Source organism: Diprion similis, chromosome 4 (assembly GCF_021155765.1).
Source record: "Diprion similis isolate iyDipSimi1 chromosome 4, iyDipSimi1.1, whole genome shotgun sequence".
In the NCBI taxonomy this organism is placed as follows: Eukaryota; Metazoa; Arthropoda; class Insecta; order Hymenoptera; family Diprionidae; genus Diprion; species Diprion similis.
Window position 1 is genome coordinate 18,704,414 of NC_060108.1, and position 22,259 is coordinate 18,726,672.

Genomic DNA, 22,259 nt, shown 5'->3' on the forward strand with positions numbered 1-22,259 from the left:
TTTGTCAAAAATGTTCTGATGAAAGAAGAACTGTGTTTATCTTTGTTTGAAATTATTTTACTTTTATTCCTATAATTTTATTATCATTTGAATGAATTCGCTATTAATATACAATAATAGTATATCATCATGTTACATTTTTTTTCTTTTCAGTATCTTGTAATGAGACAGGTACATATAACGTTAGAGTATAATATACATTTTTGTATATATAATATATCTATATTATATGTATAATAGTATTCAGTTTTTCATATATTTATACAATTAAAAGTTTCATACATACAGTATAATATAGTTTCGCTCTGGGTAAGTGTAGAATTTCAAAAATAATTTGCCCGTAAAAAATTAGTGCGTGACATCACATTACTTGATGATTCGTTTCACCGGTGACATCACATTTTATTTTATTACGTAGTTTTCTTTCAATTTTATCCGCGTATTGCGGTCACAGGTATCTTGGGAATGCAGTGCAATAAAATATAGAATAAAGAGAAAAAAACACAAACAAGATTATTAAATGAAAGAAAAATCGTGTTTAATTAAGGCGAATATCAATGTTGTTAAATTAAAGCTATAATATCTTATTAGGGAAGACCCAGGTGTGATCCTGTATTCTAGGATTTGTATCACCCGTTTTGTGTTGTGCTTATTATTATTACTTATTTCATTCTCACGCGTAGGTCGCGCATTTTTCGAAATTTTTACCATATGTACGTACACAAAACCGTAATTTATGTCATAATTATGTATAGTGGTCAAGTTCAGCACGTACATAAAAGCTCGGAAGTTATGATGACGTCAGAAACGAAGAAACTTATATCAATTTACCAGTATCGTAAGTAGCAGAATAGAAAATTATACCTTCGGTAACGTAATTAAAAAAAAAACTCATGCGTACCAGAATGTTAGGAATCGAATAACTTTCATCAAATGCCAAATCGGCCATGTATAATACAAATAGGTACGTTTAAAAATAGGAGTAAGGAGACCAAAATTTACTCCCTTATTCTCACTACTATAACTTACAAGCCATTGAGTGGAGCATAGATTCAAATTTCACGAGAAATTTTTCTTCCTTCTTTCTCTTTGTAATAAATGAGTAGCATATATTGCGAGAGTTTCAGTATGGTGAATGTCGCAATTTCTAATCAATTAATCTCCAATTAATGGTAATTTTACTTGCCAAGATTGTAAATTACGGAGCAAAATCAAAAAATTATTAATCATAAAATTTAGCTGTAGCTAAAACTTGGTAGAGAGAAAATATTATTCGTGGCATTTCAACCAAAGTACCGAAACGAGCAGATTAAAGGATGGCCTGCAGTGATTGAGACATTCATCTTACCATCTTTCCAAAGAGTATACATTATTATGATAAAATGTCTGCGCGGTCGCGGTAGTCGCGCGGCCGTTAATAATTCTGCAACGAAGGAAATACCTAATTATGATGAGTTAGCGATGCAATTACGACGAAGTAACTCAAGTCATCAGCCAAACCACATCGGGCTGTGCTGAGTGGGTCAGCTCAGGTCTGCCTGGTTTCCGCTAAGGGCAACCACTGCGCAGTTGCGCCTCGACCCGCGAGCACCTCGTGAAATAGATCTCGTTGACTTTTTGCAGAAACAGTGCATCTCGCCAGAGTTTCGCTAGCCCCGAGGAGGCTGTCATGTAGAACCAGGAACTCTATGCTGCTACGGGAGAGTAAATCCCTACCGAGGTCGAAGGTCAAGGCGACGTTCCATACGGGATTCGTTGTGTTCCGCTGAACTCCGGATTTTCTTTTCTTCAATCTCTTACCGTCCTCCGAAATGATGCTTACCTGCGAAAGTCGGAGGGTATAAAAGGATTTAAAAGTTCAGAAATCCCAGTTGACATACGAGTGAGGATTTTCACCAACTTCTTTTTTCGACGAAGGTAAAAAAGTCTCGAACTTGTTACGGTGTTGTTGGAACTATGGTGTGTAAGAAAAAAAAAAAAAAAAAAAAAAAAAACAGACATTGAACGCTGCATGCGTAAAAAGTTGGAAAAAGCGGCTCTCCGTTTTATAGGACCCTATCTTTTATCCCTTGCATAAGCACACGATTTTTATCACTATTTTTGCCAAGATATACATAGACCGCGCGATCCTAAACCTCGACGGTGATTTAGACACCATTTTTTTTTCTTCTCTTCATGCCGAAGGGTTAATGTATATAGTATGTATGTACATACATACCTTTACATAGGGATCGGAGCTCGTCCTCGTGTCGTCTACGACCCTCAGGTTCCGAGCTTTGATTACGATGACGGTCAGTCTTTCGGCCGAGGGTAGAAACGATATGGAAACCATAAGTTCCCCGAGTTCAGCGCGAACGTCTCTCTCGGTGCAGGGCAAAATTGGCTTAGTTATCGTAGCCCTGGAGCCGAGGTCGACACTCGATAGTGGCAGCTGGACGCAACCGATACTGTGGTGACGCGAAAACGCGTCAAAATCGTAAAGAAGTACTTCCAAGGTTCTTCTGATAGCGACCGCTGGTCTCACCTCGAACACGAAGTCCTCGTCGAACACTATAAACATGCAGACGTTATATGCTGTTATAATATATGCTGAAATAGTAGAATAAGGTAGTCGCACAATCGATCTTATTATCGTAGGCATTTATGCATCTACACGTATACCTGGGTTCAATGTTCGCTTGTGAATTCTAGTCTGCCAGACGTTACTACGATCGGGCAAAAGCCTTATCTTAGCGTACGGATCCGCCGTTCCACTTATCTCTCGGGCTTGCAAATCGTGTGCCTGTAAATAAATGACGTATCGGGGTAAGCGCCGTGTCTGTGCTTTTTAGCCGTTGGAAATGAAAATTTGAGAGCGAGGTGAGACACCAGTATAATAAACATGAAGTATTTTTTGGGGTACTGTTTACGCATGGTGCAGTTTGAGGCTCGGAAAATCGATCGTAATGTCCAAGCTCGGGTTGTGTAGTAAAGTCGTCAGTGAATGGACGGTTACACACCGAGAGGGGAAAGCATAGTAGATAAACATACATACGACTCAATGGATGTAATAAAGTTACTGAAATTTTAATTCATTGCAGACTTTGCCCTCAACAGCAGCATGTAATACAGCCAATTTCAGCAGGCCAAGGCAATCGCGTCGTACACAGCACATATCAAACGTCGTATAAGAATAATATTCTCGGCGAAAGGTCCCACGGGGTCGTTTACTTTCCGTCGACCGAAACATTGCTGTGATATGAGTTGTGACCTACGCAAACATAATATAATACAGTATCTAGAATTGGCTCGCCTCTATAAGTCGAACGGTCAGGATACCAGCTGGTGCGTCGTAGAAAAGGCTCAGTTGAATCTCTCCTCTTGAATCCTCGCTCTCAGACGGGCTTGTGGCGCCAGAGTTCACCTGCTGCCACCGATGTAAATCAACGCAATGATTATTATAGTTAAAAGGTATGAATTTACCGAGTAAGCGGAATATTTATTCATGAAACGCCGACCTGGTAAAGAGCCGTGTCGATTTTCGTGTGATCCAGTCTGGTGTGCATGCTCGGTATGGTCCTCGGTTTTGCGAGAATCACCAATTTTTCCGTGGCGACGAGGGGCCCTCCGGGCAACGGGGGAGCGATTCCTGGTCCTCCGGGACTCACGGGAGATATCAGAGCGCTCTCGGATTCCGACAAAGACACCGCTGCGTAGAAATATAATATGTAAATTGTATAACCTGTGCTCCGAAGGCCATTGGTATTTTTCGCACACCAGTTATGGTTATTCCCGCACACGGGAAACGGTGCCAATATCTCAACCTTGTACGAATACGACCACCGCGGGTAGGAAAATCAATTTTACAATCCTACCTACCTGTGCTCGCAAAAACTATAATTGGGGTAATTTTCTAGTCGGTTAATACGGGTTACAGCATTGGCTTTTACATATTGTGTAGGTGTGTATGTATGTCGAATCCCGGGAAATGGTAGAAACCGCGCGTACCATGCATACGATCACGCTAGGATGACTTGTAGGCGACAATTAGTATAGGTACTCAATGATCGTGATACTTACGAATTATAGTAGAGTAGAAACGAAGGCACATTATCGATAAGTACATCATATCAAACGCGGGACAATTTGCGGGATTTTAAAGTGTAAACACTTGTACAAACATACACAATTTTCTCGCAGTCGTGTGAATTGCATGGAGACGTCGAGTACTAATCAGAATTTATATTCATAAATTTCTTGACGCAGAGTGAGATTTGCATAAAGATTATGAATATAGACTTTTAAAACTGGATGTTCCAAGTGGGCAAGTGAATTTAAAGTGCAAGATCTTCCCGATGCGTTCAATGTTACAGGTGTTTTTATACTATAATAACAGGGTGTCATCACCCCTGTAGCGAAAGCGAGCGTTGAAGAATAATATCTGTCAGAAGATAGGAAACTTTCTTCGAATAATAAACAGGATCTCAATATTGGTGTGTTTCGTTATAAATTTGCATTTGTTATTTTGTTCACCTACGATCTCTAGCGTGTATCGTTTGCACGCGATGTTTTACATCCAAGCCTAAAGTTTAACTTACTGTTAGTAATGTAATGAAAAGTCGAAAATTGGTAGGTACATGTAACCTCGTTTTGTACTTGATCGTCTACTAAATATATATGTAGTGGTAAATAAGCGTAACAGAAGCTCGTAGGTATAGTGCTCGCTTGGGTATAAGAGAAGACCGCGTGCAGCTCCGGGCTGTTAATACTCACCACCAGATGACTCGAGAGCCAGATTATCGTGGACGGCATTGTGTGGCCAGACCTTGTCCTCGCTGCCGCTGGTGCCGGTTCCCAAACCGACTAGAACTTCCTTTGATCTCGCAGTTTCAGCCCGGTCCAGCAAGTCCTTCTCAAACCTATAATTCAGCGGTGAAAGATTTAAGGATTGATTTATGAAGAAGGTGGACGCGTTAAGCGGAAATTGGTTCGCGGTACTCTTCGTTATACATGTAAACATAGAAATACAATACGTGTAAGGCGTAACGTATAGCATGCATTAATAGGCACATACATACGTTGTACAAGTTTAGTTGAGTGTGCCTACGTGCACGAATGTGTAGTACTTACACGTAATAATACATTAGGTGCTGTAGCGACGTACCAGTTAAGTGGCCCTCCGACGGCGCCGAGAAGGACGCGGCGCCGGGCGCAAACCGCGTACACAAGGATGGCGAGGAGCGTCCCGACGCCGGCCCCGACTGCCCCCAAGGCTACCAGCGTCGCTACTCCGCTAACGCTTCGCGTATCCATGGGGGAATTACGCTGCAGGTCCACAGTACTCGTGTAGGCGGCGGATTGTTATTTTTTCGGCGAGTGATCATCTATGTCGACACGGCATTCCAGCCGCCCTCGATCATCCTCCAATTCTGATCAATTTTACCCCAACTTTTTTCTCTTTATAGAAACAAAATTTAGTGAAATAAATTTAAAGTAAAATCGTACGATTGTTATTACGGGATTTTATATAACGGTGGGGGTGTATTAACGAGCCTTGCTATTGCCAGATCAATCGCGAGAAAGGTAAAATTCGCGTGTAAGAAGTAAATTACGGAAATCGTGTTACGGGGGTACGTGAAATTCGGTGTAGAAAAGTTTCATGTTGAATAGGTATAAACCTGGTATATATATATATATATATATACACACTCATATATGTATGCGCATATATATATATATATACACACACATATATGTATGCGCTTACGAAAGGCGAAGGCAAGACATATATATCATATCTTTGAACTGAAATTCTGAGCTGGCGAAAACTCTGGGGAAGTATAACTGAAGGTGCGATATACCATATACATACCCATATATCTACCGTCAACTTTTACCCCACGAACCGGAACTAAGGAATGTGGAAGTAAAAGGAAAAAGAGTGGTGAAAAATTTCATTATCTTCATCTGCGGATTCCCTGAAGAATCGATCCTTGCGGGAAGCCCGCATAGTTGGAAAGCGAAACACTCGGCAAACGAGCTCTGTTTGTTGTTGCTCCTATGTAAGGCTCTGGCCTGTTTGCTCATGTGATTCATTATTATCTTTCGATATGCGTCCTTAATTTTTGAATTCGGAAATTTTAGTTTTTTTCACATCAGAAATGGATTACCCGCAGCGTGCAATAAATTTATTAGTGTTGAATCGAGTGAAAAACCACGTATGTACTAGTAATATGTGTAACGGTTTTGGAACTGCTGCTGCATGTACTAATAAGGTATACGTGTAATACAATGCAGGCTGTATAGACCTTTCAAATATTCCTTTTTGTCTTCCCTTAGAACGAGGGACGGTTTCATTTCATCAATAGAAACATCTTGACCTATATAACTGTGTGCAGAATGACCGTTTGCCTATGTAACTTACCGAAAGGGAAACCATTGTACGTCGCTCGATATGATATTTGTTGATATATGCAGAAATAAAGTAAATCTAGAAGCATAGAATTTATCATAATGAACCCACGATGCGAATATGTAAGTGAATTGGTTTTAAAGCACAAATTTCATACACTCCGTTGGATAAAGTATAATACATTATGTTAATATACTGACAATGTTTGCAAAAATCACCCTCTGGAAAATCTGTGCGTGAGTATATCTTATTACAGCACTTTAGAGTTCATGTTATTTTGTTGAAATGCACGCTTCAGTTGATGAGAGTAATTCAATTGCTAGTTTAAATTAAGTACTATTATCTTCGATTCCCTAAATTGGCTGGATAAATAAGAGGTAAATAGATATTCTCCACTGCGGTACAAATTATTTTCGACGCGGTGTAATGTTAAAATTGACAGTAAAAATAACAATGATAATAACGGTAACAATGATGATCACTAGTGAAGGGAAATTGGGCGCAGGGAAGATATACTTTGAAAAAAAGTTTGAAATAAAGGGTGCGCCGAGGGCGACGTATTACTGGGGTTACTGCGAGTCCGAGCAGTTTTGGAAGCTCAAAGGATAACCCCGCGCGTTTGGTGTTCACATCTATCTATGTATGCACAACATACACACATGTAGGTGGCTTTATACGTTTTCTCGATAATTCTGTACACGCCGCTGCAAAGCCGGGCTGACGCACGTGAAATGAAATCGAATTTGGAGATATGGAAAAAAGGGAAAAGTATGAGGGAGGAAAAAAAAAATATCTATATGTTTACATCATGATATGTATATATATATATATATATTAGGGTGATTTAAAATAAAAAAAGAAATGTTTTTTTTTGCGTAAACAGGCTTAAAAGTTTCGTTTAAGTATGAAAGTAAGCCTGTAAAGATTTGAAAGCTCGACAAAAAATGACCGCAGACCTTTTTTGTAGAGCGTTCAATTCCTACACAAATGTATCCGTGAATTTTCTGCACAACGCGTCGTTGGCTAGTTATAATTATCAGAAGGAGTAAAAACCATTTTTCCCGTGTTATTCTTATGGAAAATAGAAAAGTGCGATGCGAAGCATTTGAATATTAATATTAAGAGCCAAATTTTTACAGGCTTACTTTTATATCCAAACGAAACTTTTCAGACTGTTCGCGAAAAAAAAAAATTTTATACTTTTATTTTGAATCACCCTAATATATACATATTATACTCATTAGATATGTGTAAATATATAATGCAAATCATAGTAATAAAAAATGAAAACGATCAGACGAGGAATTTCACGTAATATCCCGCGACAGCTGTATAAGTCATTATCCTTTGAATATTATGCTGAAGGATCTAAAGTTCGTTTGAGAACGCGTTTGGAATTTCAATACCTTCCATGTACATACCTTACGCAGTGAGTTTCGAGGACTTGGTATTTGACAGATTTTTTATATTACAATCGATCGTGTTCATTGTTCCACGGATACCTATTTTATGCCTTGAAGATAATTTCACTCGTGTTGAAAATTGTCGATTTGAAAAACATGCGCTATATTGAAGTTAACGTAAAAACACGTCGTTGAAAGGACGATAATTTCAGCTATGTTATTTTAAATTATAGACGCGATTTTGGTTATACCTCGGTTACGTGTAATGATTTTTCTCAAATTCGCATTAACCTCGGGATCCTATAATTCATGTAGATCGTATAATCTACTATATCTACCTAGATAAACCCGCGGCTCATCTTACTTATTAAATTCAGTGCCAAAGTGGAAGGTATTTACTGATCTACATGTATAAATCCATAGACAGGCATCCCGTTAAGCTGACATTAACTTTCGGCAAGTTTAGCAGAGACTCGCGGTTACCTTGGTAGACAATGCTGATCCTGCAGGATAGCCGAACAAACATCCTGCAAATATAGAGGTACATACATACATACATTCAATAAATATACGTATACTGTATAAGGTATCAGCAGGTATCAGGATTATGTGACCAAAATGAGAGAGGCATAAACCATCGCATTGCGTTGTGCAATGTTTAATCCAGAGCCGTATAATTTACCCCGCAATGAAATCGCTATAACAGGTATATCCAATGCTCTTGGAAATGAGTCAGCTGGCCTCTGCCTATAGAACGTGGAACCCCTTCCCACACTTTACTGGATTTAACGTGGGAAAACGGAGATGGAGCTTTGATTAGAATTGCGTTTTCGCAGACCCTGCATCGCGGCCAAAGGTGGATAGATTGATAGATATAGGTGGGGAAGGGAGGCGATGGTAAGACGAGATGAAGGGAGGATGATGATATATAAGATCTAGGGCGGAGGACGAGGGAATGAAACAGCGGGATTAATGGCGATGATGGAATGGTCCTCTCAAAATATTTACTTTTACGATGTAAACACGATGTACAGGCATATATGCTTGCATATGTACCAGCAACGTACATATATGCCCACGTGTGACATGTACACAATAGAAAATTCGTGACGGTGTGCTTTCCGAACCGCGGTCCTCGTAGCTGGTGCCACTTTCGTAAATGGCCATTCGCACGATCTGTCTCCCGATTTCTTATGCCTTTGAATCGTATTATGTTTCTTCTCTCTATTTTATTCTTGTATGGGAAAAATCGTCGACTAAAATTCGTTGAAATATTCACGATGCTGTATCGCATATGCTTAACGTAAAATTCTTATCTGCAAATGGAAATTACACGCGTATATCCTAATGCGAAATTTTCTTTCTGTATTTACACAATTGTAAAAAAAATTTATTGTACGTTCACACTAATTTACCGCAATTCATGTAATACTTTGCCGCGTTGCTGGATCTACTTGAAGTGGTCCTACATCCTATCTGCTTTCGGGGTGGCTACGACGTCGAAACGTCAGAGTCACCTGAAAGGATTCGATCCGGTTGGATTAAAGAGAATCTAGATTCTTTTTGTGGGGGCAACGATAGATGAGAGCGAAAACAGGGAAGAGGCGAACCTGACACGGAGTAACACTTAACCCCATGCTTCCGGTTTGCGGGCCTAAGGTATACGGCTAAACCTACACATATATATACCTCCTATCTCGCGCAGCCTTCGAACGGGATTTGTTCTCGGGAGTCGGGATGTCCCCATTTATTTCTGGCTCTCCTGTCTCTCGAAAAAAGATGAAACACAGCCGGGATGAGAGAATGAGAAACGACGAAATCTTATGGCTAGTTATTCCTGTACATATATGTGTAAGCCATGTATACATATAGTCGTAATACTTGGGGCTGAAATACAGGCTTACACACCCGCGTGCTTTCACATCTTTGCTCTTATACTCGAACGGATTCTTTGCACGTTCTTGACCCTATAAACACTTATGCGACACTCGTCTAAAAGTGTATTCGCAGAACTTCCGTCCGCAGAAAATGACAGAGTCGATATCTCGACAGCGTAGGTGTGAGAATGAGAATCTTTTCTTGATGCAGGGATGAGGACATATAAGCTGGATACGAGAAAAAAGCCAGGGGGAATCAGCAGGTTTTGAAGCTTGGAATTACTGTGGTTGAAGAAAAATCAAATTAAACTGTGAAAATATATGTAAAATTACAGCTTGGTAAACAGTAATTATATTATCTGATTATATCCCAGGCTTAATGTACAGACTCTTGAGATTAAAACGTGTATATTAAAAATTTATCGAGCTTATATTGCGGCGAAATATCGCAAAGAATCTTCTTCAAGTACCTACGTAACATCTTTGATTTATTCGGGAATAGGGGATGTAGGCAAGTCTAAGATGTGCAAGGTATGTACATACGTGCCTACGATAAACGAGGCGAAACATGTACAGCTATGAAGAGACGGTGGAATAAACGTGGCGAGATGCGAGAAACGGCGTGTAAAATTGTCGTAAAGGGGAAGCCCTCCTTCAAATCTTATTCCGGTTATATCTGCAGCCTTTGTCTGGTACGTGTTCAGAATTTTTTCATCACATTATACTATAAAAAAGATAAATAAAAATAAAACGCGCGTCGTGAATGTATGTACATATGCATAAACACTCGATCCTCCATTTTCGTAGTTTTATCAGATTTTTTAATACATGTATGTTTCAAGATTTTAAGATTGAATATCCTATAGATATGTATGTACATACATATAATATTATATTACCAGCGCAGCTGACTGTACGCAGATATCGCTATACTGCCACATTTTTTTCCAATAAAACTTAGCGAGGCTTACGACGGACTCGGAAACGACAGTGAAAAATGAGTATTCGCGTTTGCAGGAGAAAAATGTTGTCTCAGCTCCTGATTGCCCTGCGTTGGCGAAAATCTGTAATTGCGAAAACGACGGGGATCTTTAATCGAATCATTCACAAGTTAAATTAACTCTGAAATTCAAATATTGCCTCTTCTTAATTATAGCATTTAAATCACCGTCTACATGAGTATGTTAATAAAATTATATAATATACCTACGCACAATGTAAAAAATGTCAAACTACTGGGTCTAGCTACTATCAAATCACTTGAGTAGCAATTAAAGTATGCGCTGTAACGACAAGATATTTGTATCATAAATTTCATCAATTATGACGATTTTTTTGTCACGTGATGGGCTTGTAATAATTCAACTACAACACTATCGCAAAGCGTGAAAAAAAACTAGAAGCTAAAAATAAAAAAATACATCCACATTCTGAACCTGATTCACTTATTTGGATAAAAAAAAAAGTGCCTAGACTGCATGCCGACCCTAGAGACTCTGGATATCTTGCAGAGCTATATTTCATTTACCATGTTTTCAAGAAACGAGATTTCCCGCGATGATACAATTCTAGCTTGCGTTCCCATACATACCTTCCCATATTATATATACCTTATTCTTCCTAGATTTCCGGGTCCCCTGGGACTTGGATCCCAGGATAGTTGGAATAAACGTGTAAAAATGTAATTACGTTCGTACTCTTTGACCCTTGCTCTCCCTCCCTTGACTCTGCAGTCAGTTATTACCATCCTTATGTACACTTTGTTCAATTCACGTAATTGAATTCTGCAGAAGAAGTTCGGACGATATTCGAGATGAAGGTTGAAGTGAAAGTGTAGGGAGACGCAGAATACGCTTGCAATATTTCTGAAAATGTTCTCACCGTTGAAACACTCCCTCTGATTATACATTTAAAAGGGGCTGTGCGACGATTGAAAAATGCTTCGAATATTTAATGTCCAATCCCTTTTCCGCTTCGTGCCTACCTTATATATATTATATCTACTTCATACCTCGGGGAAAAACTTTCCACATTTTCCTACGTTTCATTTGCATGCAAAGTGCAGAGATGCGATGAAATTCAAAATATATTATACATTCACTCGATGTTATTATAAAAATAAATAAACACTGTTGTGAGGTCATTTATATATATATTTTTTTTCAACATCACAAGCTATCGATTTCAAAAATAGTGAAGAATTTTTATGTCCACCGTAAGTGTATATTTTTTACTGAAGATGTATTGAAACCAAAAATTTCAAATGTTTGATCAAACTTATGAGACGTTTTACAAATAAATTATCCCAGTTTACAGAATATCTAATCTTATAACTTGTTAAACAATGATATATTTATGAATTTATCTTATCGTTCAACTTACAATCATTGTTCAGATCGTTTCTATAATAGCCTATGACTGATTACAAATTACCTTTTGAAAACCTTTTTTTTTAAATACCACCCGTGTTGTAAAACGCCTAAGAAGTATAACGGCGATTACAGACATTTATTGCAATTGTAATTGCGAGCGATATATCCGTGCCGGTAATTATGAAACATTTTTTCATCAAGATATTATACAGCTTTAATACCACCCTGTGTCTTTGATTTTTATACCTGAATGTACTTCCCTGTATGAACAGGCATAGAAATAATTATGTGGTTACGTCAAACAAACTACGCTTAAGCACCGTTTTAATGAATTTTTCAACAAAAGCGACAAAGTAAACAGGCATTGTACTATAATATGGATACAATAGTCTCTCTCTGCGATTATATAAGTAGACGAATATCCGAACGTCATAAGGTATAAACGAGCGCGAATTAATTTCGAGAATTCACGCGTGTTCGCGAAGGTTGATGTCTGAAATGATCCCGGCAAGCAGAACGATCCCTAGAGATTATATCAAATTTACTGGAGGATTGTTGTACAGCTATAGGCACGAGCTTTTGTTTCGCGGGTAATTTAGGGAAATGTTTAACCGAGCGAAATAAATCAGTAGTAGTCGTTGTCAGAGTGTGATGTCTATTCATTTCGATGAATTAGGTATTTACACGCGAAAATATAAACGACATTTGAAATTCTAATGTAAGGAGAACGCGTCGAAAATTTTTATCACTGTCTGAATGTAAGAAAAACCAAAAAATTTCATACACTCGCCGTTCAGGCATGTGTCATTCGGTATTTTATTATCTCTATGCGAAACTTTTCAGCCGTGGCTAACATTTGAGAAGATTATATACTGCATATTCTCGTAGAGTCAAGTGAAAATTACACTTTGAGTAAAATCATAGATCGTTGAAAGATTACTTTGCTCGTCGTTTTTAGTCTTGTAATTATTACAGGTGTTGCAAAACTGATCCATATATTTTATTGTTCCACCCGTTGAGCAGCTTATTATGTCATAAAAATTGGAGAGAATTGGGTTGAATATAATATCGAATAAAACAGAGTGGTATTTCAGTTACTGACTTGTTAACTAACATTGGATTTTAATACATATTAAATTAAAGAAGCGCATATACCGTACAGCTGAAAAAAGTGGAATGCACATGAAGTTTGAAGAAATAATTTCGTTCGCACAACAAGTCGTGTTGGTTTTATACAGTTCGTACTACTTTTACCCTTCAGGCGGATCATTTTTGGGAAAATTTTCTGCAATACAAACACGTAAAAAATAGCCGGGATTCACTCAGAGCACTACGTGCTGTTATTTTAACAAGAGAAAATAACTAAGAATAAAATATCCGACGTTTACGAAAAAGATTTTTATATTCTTAAAAAGAGTAGAAATTATATTTAGGATAGAGTGATGAAAACCGTGCAGTCAGCGAGTAAATTAGAAACTTGTTTTTTAGCTCCTTTACATACATACATATCTATATATATATATATATATATATATATACGTAAATTTATTCATTTACCGAGGTTTGTAAAACTTTGAAAAGATGTTCAAAAGAGCGAAAAATTTATTGGTTACCTTGGGGTGCAAAACCACGCCGTAGAATCTAGGGTAAGTAAAGCCGAAATAAGAGTAGCGAGGTAATTTAGGAGCGCGGGAGGGTTGGGTATAAATAAAAAGTTTATATTTTATATGAGGAAAAAGATAAAGATAGCCTGAGTAGCGACGCGCGGTGGCCACTGGGCGCGGTTGAAGCTGGGATTACTATAGTGCTATACCGGTTATCCATCATAATCTTGTACCCTGATTTTTTCATACACATGGGGGTGTACGGTACTGTATATAAATATACACTAATGCCCTTAAAGCATGAATTTATGACGCCTCATTGCGAGCATCCCACGCCTACAACACATACGTTTAAGTGGTGTGTACATCTTGCTACCAGTGAGTAATTTATACTTGCCAGGATATGGAAAACGTATATTTCATAAAGCAACAGCTTGATTGTATATCGATAAACTGACTGCGATCTGTCGTTCGAGTATGTATACATGTAACCATACGCATATACCGATATGTACTCATGAATACACGCCTGGCAACATCACGTGAATTGTTTATTATACGTATTATATGTATATACGTATAATTATCATTGCCATATTTCAAAACCTGTACACGTTCGCACTGTGGTAAATAATTCGATAAACAAACCGTCGCGCGCGCCTTAAGTTTTTTATCACACCTGATACCCTTACTATGGTCATGTTTTTTTTTATCGTTTTTTAATCGCTTTCCTTATCACTTTTTTTTTTTAGTCTAATTCAACCGAGTATAGGCCAAGTTCAATTTTGAGTTCGTTTTCAATTCACACCGTAATCTGACAGAAGGTATATAAAATGATACGACGATATGGCTGCATATACAATATACTTGAATATACGAACTCTGCAGGCAACACGAATGTTATGCACTATTTTATGATCGCGTACGGATCGATCGTGAAAAAATACACTCGAAATTCGCATGCGTACGCAATTATGGGTATGTATGGTACGTCGACCACATGTGATATGCAGTTGGAAGGCTGTAAGTACATCATATCGCCTCGCAAACAACCTGCATAATGTAAATACATTAAGACATTACACATACGTTGTATCCTAATGGTACGAAATTTTTTATATGTGTACAAAGCACACCAATTGCAGGGTGAGACAACTTCCGGTATACAAATACATCTTCCGGTATAAAATACTCGCTATCGTATAGATATTATACATATCTGTTCACGTACTTATAGCTTGTTATTCATGAATTTTTTACAACCTACGTGAATTTCTGAAATTCATCGACGCACGTACGCTCAAGCTCTGAATACTTATCTTGCAGGGGGATCGCGATGTGGATTCAGGAACAACATACACGTGTCCAAATGGTACTGGAGGGTTTTCCAGGTAACGATAGGGCTCCAAGGGAATTTCTCAGCAAAGTTCTTGGCTATATAGACATTACGAGTATAGTTAGCTGTAAGCTTGAGGTAGAAAGCTCTCGGAGGTCGGAGAACGTGGCTCGGTTTTACTTATTGCACCTACGGATGGAAATTCCCAATGCGCGCAATTTCAGAAGAAAATCGAAACCAAACCGTTAATGTCGGCTATCACGGACCCTGATGATATAGCGAGACTGTTACGGCAGGCACAACTCCGTCAGGAGCTATCTCTTTTTTTATAACATCATCAAGATATATGTTTCGTGGTAAGTACCTTACTGATGTCAGATGATAATCCATATAAAACAAAATTAGGGCGCGCTTCGGTTACACGGAGGTTTTTCTCTTTTTTGGAGGGTCGGTTTTTTCATTATTCTAAAACCATGTTCAATTTGTACGTGCCAAGCTGCTACGACATCTTATCTCGGGGTCGAGTAACAAATTGCTCTCAGCACTTCGTCACTTCTTGTCAGTGTTGGAATGCTCTGAAGCTTGTAATAACTTTTAAGTTGTGTTACTAAACAATTCGTATATCAAGACCGCGTTGCGGTTTTCACGAACAGTTTAACATCTAAGCCGTGGATCGAATGCATATATGTAGATCAGATAGATACATATTTAGGTTTCAAAACTTTACACGCAGTATAAGTGTTCGAATATTTAATAGGCATATTTATTGTTGTACCATAATTTGTTTAATTAGAATGACAATAAGTTGGAGGAAAAATTGTTTTAAAGCATGGGACTTTTGATGAACGTACTATTCGAAAGAATTAGTAAATTGTTAAGGGAATCAAAATCACACAAGGCTGACCAATTGTTGAATATAGAATATATGATTCACCGCACATTTTGCGCGTACGAAATAGTCGTTACGTGTAACATCATATAAATAAATAGTATCAACATAGCTGTGATCGTACATCAAGAATACAGTAAAACTTACATATGGATCGATCCCACTCGAAAACAGATGCAGTAAATATCAGGATGGATTCTTAGGTATTTCTGTAAATCTTGCATCAGAAGGTAAATTTTTTTTCATGCTTCTGTGGTAAATTATAATCGCTTTCCAGACTGAATTAACGAGAATCCTCTGATTTGGACAAACTACACAGTACGTATAGTTCGCTAACTAACTACCATTGATTACTAATTGAGTATTCTCGTCGGTATATTGGTAGTGTGGCACTATATCCTGCGAAGAGGCCCTCGGGTTATGGTGCGTTGTAGAAAGTGCGTATAGCGTGGTTTAACATATGAAAACGATTCGTGTCGTTAGCTTATAGGTATATGATACGGATTTATGGATAATATCTGAATACTCAATTATCACCCGACCACCCACATATGCTCGCACATCATTTCACGTGTGGTTAATTCTAGCAATTTTTGATTTTTGCCGTACGTGCAGGGAACGTGGAAATAGGAAACATAGCGAACTTTGATAGAGCAATAAACGTACGTGACAAAATATAGGGAAAAAAGTTGGGTGATTTAAACTTCGCGGATTAAATATATACTCGCTATAATAAAGTGATAATAAAGTTAAGAGAATGCTCTCTGCTTTCACTCTCTCACTCTCTCACTCTCTCTCTCTCTCTCTCTCTCCCTTCATCTGCTGGCGCTTGTTATTTTGTAGCATGGAAGTCGTCCCTGGCGTCTTAGTCCGAGAATTATTACAGTAGTTGGATGGACCTTCACTCTGTTATACGTCCCAGCACGTTTTGCTACTCGAATCTCTGAGGAAAGTCTACTTCCGACGTTGGAGCAGTAGAGAGGCGAAATACCGAGTAAGATATTTCATCCACGTGCGTTATGATTACGTTATCCGTCACAAGTGTGCAGCTCTAGCACGTCTACTTCGTATCCTGTAACCACCCAGTGAGTAGAACATACTGCAAAGCTCTGCCTACACGCTTTCGCTGTGTATGTGTATACATGGTATGAATAAAACAATAAGAAATCCTGTTTCTTATTAATTTTACATATTTATGATCAGACCCCTTGAAGCCCCGAGTTTCCTTATACGACACAGACATGATATGATCATTGCACTACCATGAGCTTAGGGTTTCTTTGATCCCGAAATTACGAAGTTGTATATGTTTCACGTAATGTAACGCATTTGCAGGAATGGGAATGTCACGTGACCGGTACCGGAAGTCGGTAATAAAGCAGCTAAAACATTATAATGAAGGAGGTCATCGCGATATAATTCATATCTGCACGGGTGTTGGAACTGGTTTCTTAATCGCAGTTGCTGTTTTAACTGAAAAGGCTGCACGAGCTTTTGCTCACGAAAAAAAATGTACGCCAAGTAGACTGGATTCTTTATCGTTAAAATTCTAATTACGTGGGTGATATGAAAACCATGAGTTTTCTTTATATGCCATACATATAACGGCATGATATAACACATTTAGAGTTAGAGCTCATGGATTGCAATTATGATCACTGCAGTAATAATTAAAGATCGATCATTCCGCAATGTAATATCCTTAACGGGAAAATGTTTTACGACAAACGGCCGTTGGTCATTTCAGGGTAATTGTTACAGCCGATAGCTTAGTATCGCTATAAAAGCCTATAATACCTAAGATTTTATGTAGTTCAACGAACATTTAGCGACGGTCAGGTGCGCGCGATCAAGCTCAAGATCTATACTTATACCGCAATATTGGACGATATACAGAGACATTAATGCGCGACGTCATGCAGCAAATTAATTCGTGCATGTTATTCGTGTACGCGTTAATTGTTGCGATGGTTCATAATTGAACGCCCCATGAAGATCACTGAAGATCAGTTCTTTTTTCTCCTTTTATCATTGAAACAGATTGTAATTGCGGAAACAAATCGCATAACTTTGGCGAAAATTTATAGAAAGATCTATCAATTTCAGTCGCAATACGTGCTTTACACAAACAAAAAAAAGAAAGAAAAGTATAAATTAGCGGTACTTCTGAGGGTGAAATTCAATCACCAAATTTATGCACGGAAATAATTACGGACAGGGAGGTCTAAATCGATTTAGTTTCGGTTCTCCGGTAAAATACAATTTCCCCAATTATAATTTTCATCCGGGTTTGATCCGGATCTTTCCTTTTCATCTCCTCGTTTTTTACGTTACCGAGATTCGAGACACGAGGCATGTAATAGCCACGACGGGATATCGCGCGCTCGTTGCAGCTTGATAAAATTAATTGCCGAGGTAACAGGATAATTAATGAAAATTAATTCGGACGTGAGAATTTCATCGCACCACTCAGGAATCTCCTTGCAGATTCTATTACGGTTGAAATAATATTGCGAACTACAGAAATACAACCGCAATTATTTATAAATACTAAGTATAATCGCAATTATAATTCGCATGATTACACGATACATGAAATGCGCTTACCTGTCATATGGGTGCAAAATTGAAGCGAAATCGACGATGAATTGCAGGTGAGCTTATCCTCTGTGCTTCAACTACCTGATGTACGTGCAATCAGGTGCAGGGCACCGGAAGTACGTGTGCCCTAAGTACTGTGTTTTTTGCGTCCCGGCGCGCGTTTCTAGTCGCCAGAATGTCGCGGATTTCTCCTTCGAAGCTTTAGCCACCACGACGGCGACGTGGCTGAGGGCGGCACGAGACTGCAAACGAGCGGTGGAGGCGGAAGGAGGAGGCGATGGAGGCGGTGGAGGCGGAGGAGGCGGCGGTAGGTGTTCCGATTTGCACCGGCGCGCCCTGATCTCTCCTGCGCGACCGTGATGCTGTCGTACCTACGCAGATTTCGGAGGAAAATTTATCACGGAGTATTAAATAATTCATTAGCCTAGCGATTTAGGTCTGTACCTATAGGCAGTACCAATGTAAGTACCCTATCTAGCCTGCATGTAATGAGCGCCGATATGCACCCTGAATCGCTTGGTGAAATAGGTACAGTTGTGTGTATGTGCTTCTTTGATGAATAAATACATTGGTTTCGAAGTACGCCACAACAGTATTATATGCATAGGTAGCTACTACCTGTTTCTGAAAATTTCGGCGAATAATAATTTTCAAAGATAGAAAACCATACTTTGAGAAAACAAAACCAAATTACAAAACTCTACGAGAAAGCGGGAGAAAAGCAGGCTTTAGGTTCTCCCCGTTTAGTTTGTTGCGTTTTTCCGTGGTCGGGATTCGATTCTTCGATTCATTTTTATTTACGATTTTATTTAGTGGAGCGTTTGCGCTTCATCATGTCTTTTGTGCCCATCGTACCTAAATTGTGATCTGACTTTAATCGCTGAACAAATTTTGGTCCCGTACCTAATTTAGTAGTTTCGCGTGAAATCTACCTACTTAGGAACACTTTAGTTATTTTGAGGATCACTTTTGTGAGAATAATTCTTTTCATTTCTAGGGGAGTGGGCCGGATAATATGAGTGGAGTTATCTCGGACAACGTGCTTAATTACGTTGATGAAGAATTACGATAACACAACATTTAACATTTACAGACTCGCGGCGTTTGCCACCTGCGCCATACCTGTGGGTCAACTGGCCTGCCAAATATCTACAGATGCGACCAGCCTGATCGGCGATCCACCACAATCAGAAGAATCCTCTTCGGAATAAAACACCATAGATATACGATGAGACACAACGATTATGGCGCGTGTAATTTAACAGTAGAATGAAAGTGACACTAACAAGAAACTGAACTAATGATAGTGAATCAAGACTTCATAGGAACACAATAAATAAAACGGAAACATGAATTTATTTCATGCACGTCTTCGTAGTGTGTAATCATGTGTACAATAAAGAATGAGATTGTATTATCGAACAAGTTGTGCAATTGTAATGCGAAATCTATTCACTGGACAATCGAAAAAATTGTGGGTCGTTGAAAGCGTATTAGGTCTATTTGCCGTATAATAGAACCCTGTGGAATGCGAGTGAGGATAGAAGAAAATGTGAAAGGTCGTATGACTAAGAGCTGAGGAAATACAAGGTGTGAAGAAAAAATTTATTTATTTCTTGATTTTGATACAGGCTGCATGAAATAGTGAAAATACAATATCATACACATCGTAACCTGCAAAGTAACGTACATTACACCTATCTACAGAACAGAACTTGATACATGATTATATACTACAAAACTAACTAACTCATACGATATTTTGCGTATTGTGCACGAAGATATGGATATTGCTGTTCTTTTTCCTCATATTTTTCGTGTCTTTCGCTTTGACACTATTTAGTTACTTGTTGAAGTACTATACACAAACACACTAACACTTGTACATGGATTAGGGGATGATTAATGAACTGTGACTAATGTAAAATGGAAACTTTGTACTTTTGGCGGTAGCAGTTCATCCATTGCTCGCAGCGCATTCGGACTGCGCTCAATCGATTTCTCTCGCAAAATTACGTCGGAATAGTGCCTGAAAAACTTTATTGCAGCACTTTTCAGAATCGTCGAAATTTTCGCAAAAAATCCGAAGGGGTTAGCCTTACTTTTTCGTCATTTTTTGAGCCGAAAATTTCTCGGCTTGGAATCGATTTGTATGGGTCGTTCTTGACTAATTGGACCGCCAGGAACCCAAAAAACACAGCAAAAATAGCGTCGGACCAACAGCAGAGAATTCACGACGCAAAGAACAGCAGCAGAAAAATTGGGAAAATACGTCTTTCGTTTTTTGGCTGTAACTTTTGATCCGTTGCTCGCAGCGCATTCGGAATGCGCTCAATCGATTTCTCTCGCAAAATTACGTCGGAATAGTGCCTGAAAAACTTTATTGCAGCACTTTTCAGAATGGTCGAAATTTTCGCAAAAAATCCGAAGGGGTTAGCCTTACTTTTTCGTCATTTTTTGAGCCGAAAATTTCTCGGCTTGGAATCGATTTGCATGGGTCGTTCATGACTAATTGGACCCCCAGGAACCCAAAAAACACAGCAAAAATAGCGTAGGACCAACAGCAAAGAAATTACGACGCGAAGACCAGCAGCAGAAAAATTGGGAAAACACGTCTTTCGTTTTTTGGCTTTAACTTTTGATCCGTTGCTCGCAGCGCATTCGGACTGCGATCAATCGATTTCTCTCGCAAGATTACGTCGGAATAGTGCCTGAAAAACTTTATTGCAGCACTTTTCAGAATCGTCGAAATTTCGGCAAAAAATCCAAAGGGGTTAGCCTTACTTTTTCGTCATTTTTTGAGCCGAAAATTTCTCGGCTTGGAATCGATTTGTATGGGTCGTTCTTGACTAATTGGACCCCCAGGAACCCAAAAAACACAGCAAAAATAGCGTAGGACCAACAGCAGAGAATTCACGACGCGAAGACCAGCAGCAGATAAATTGGGAAAATACGTCTTTCGTTTTTTGGCTGTTACTTTTGATCCGTTGCTCGCAGCGCATTCGGACTGCGCTCAATCGATTTCTCTCGCAAAATTACGTCGGAATAGTGCCTGAAAAACTTTATTGCAGCACTTTTCAGAATCGTCGAAATTTTCGCAAAAAATCCGAAGGGGTTAGCCTTACTTTTTCGTCATTTTTTGAGCCGAAAATTTCTCGGCTTGGAATCGATTTGTGTGGGTCGTTCTTGACTAATTGGACCGCCAGGAACCCAAAAAACACAGCAAAAATAGCGTAGGACCAACAGCAGAGAATTCACGACGCAAAGACCAGCAGCGGAAAAATTGGGAAAATACGTCTTTCGTTTTTTGGCTGTAACTTTTGATACGTTGCTCGCAGCGCATTCGGACTGCGCTCAATCGATTTCTCTCGCAAAATTACGTCGGAATAGTGCCTGAAAAACTTTATTGCAGCACTTTTCAGAATCGTCGAAATTTTCGCAAAAAATCCAAAGGGGTTAGCCTTACTTTTTCGTCATTTTTTGAGCCGAAAATTTCTCGGCTTGGAATCGATTTGTATGGGTCGTTCTTGACTAATTGGACCGCCAGGAACCCAAAAAACACAGCAAAAATAGCGTAGGACCAACAGCAGAGAATTCACGACGCAAAGACCAGCAGCAGAAAAATTGGGAAAATACGTCTTTCGTTTTTTGGCTGTAACTTTTGATCCGTTGCTCGCAGCGCATTCGGACTGCGCTCAATCGATTTCTCTCGCAAAATTACGTCGGAATAGTGCCTGAAAAACTTTATTGCAGCACTTTTCAGAATCGTCGAAATTTTCGCAAAAA

At 38.9% G+C, this 22,259-nt stretch overlaps 1 protein-coding gene across 2 annotated transcripts; it reads right to left on the bottom strand.

Annotated features, from left to right (window-relative positions):
- Positions 1-201: 201 nt before the first annotated feature.
- On the bottom strand, positions 202-14,808 carry LOC124405606 (synaptotagmin-6-like). 2 transcript variants are annotated; one of them, XM_046880635.1, is made up of 8 exons: positions 14,784-14,808; positions 5,144-5,436; positions 4,753-4,898; positions 3,498-3,688; positions 3,293-3,406; positions 2,662-2,782; positions 2,219-2,550; positions 202-1,822 (listed from the first exon to the last, which is right to left on the bottom strand). In XM_046880635.1, exons 2-8 carry the CDS (start codon positions 5,290-5,292, stop codon positions 1,529-1,531), a joined length of 1,347 nt encoding a protein of 448 aa, XP_046736591.1. In that variant the 5' UTR covers positions 5,293-5,436; positions 14,784-14,808; the 3' UTR covers positions 202-1,528. The 2 variants fall into 2 exon arrangements, with proteins under 2 accessions (XP_046736591.1, XP_046736593.1); XM_046880637.1 differs by having other exon boundaries at positions 203-1,822; positions 3,293-3,403.
- Positions 14,809-22,259: the final 7,451 nt, after the last annotated feature.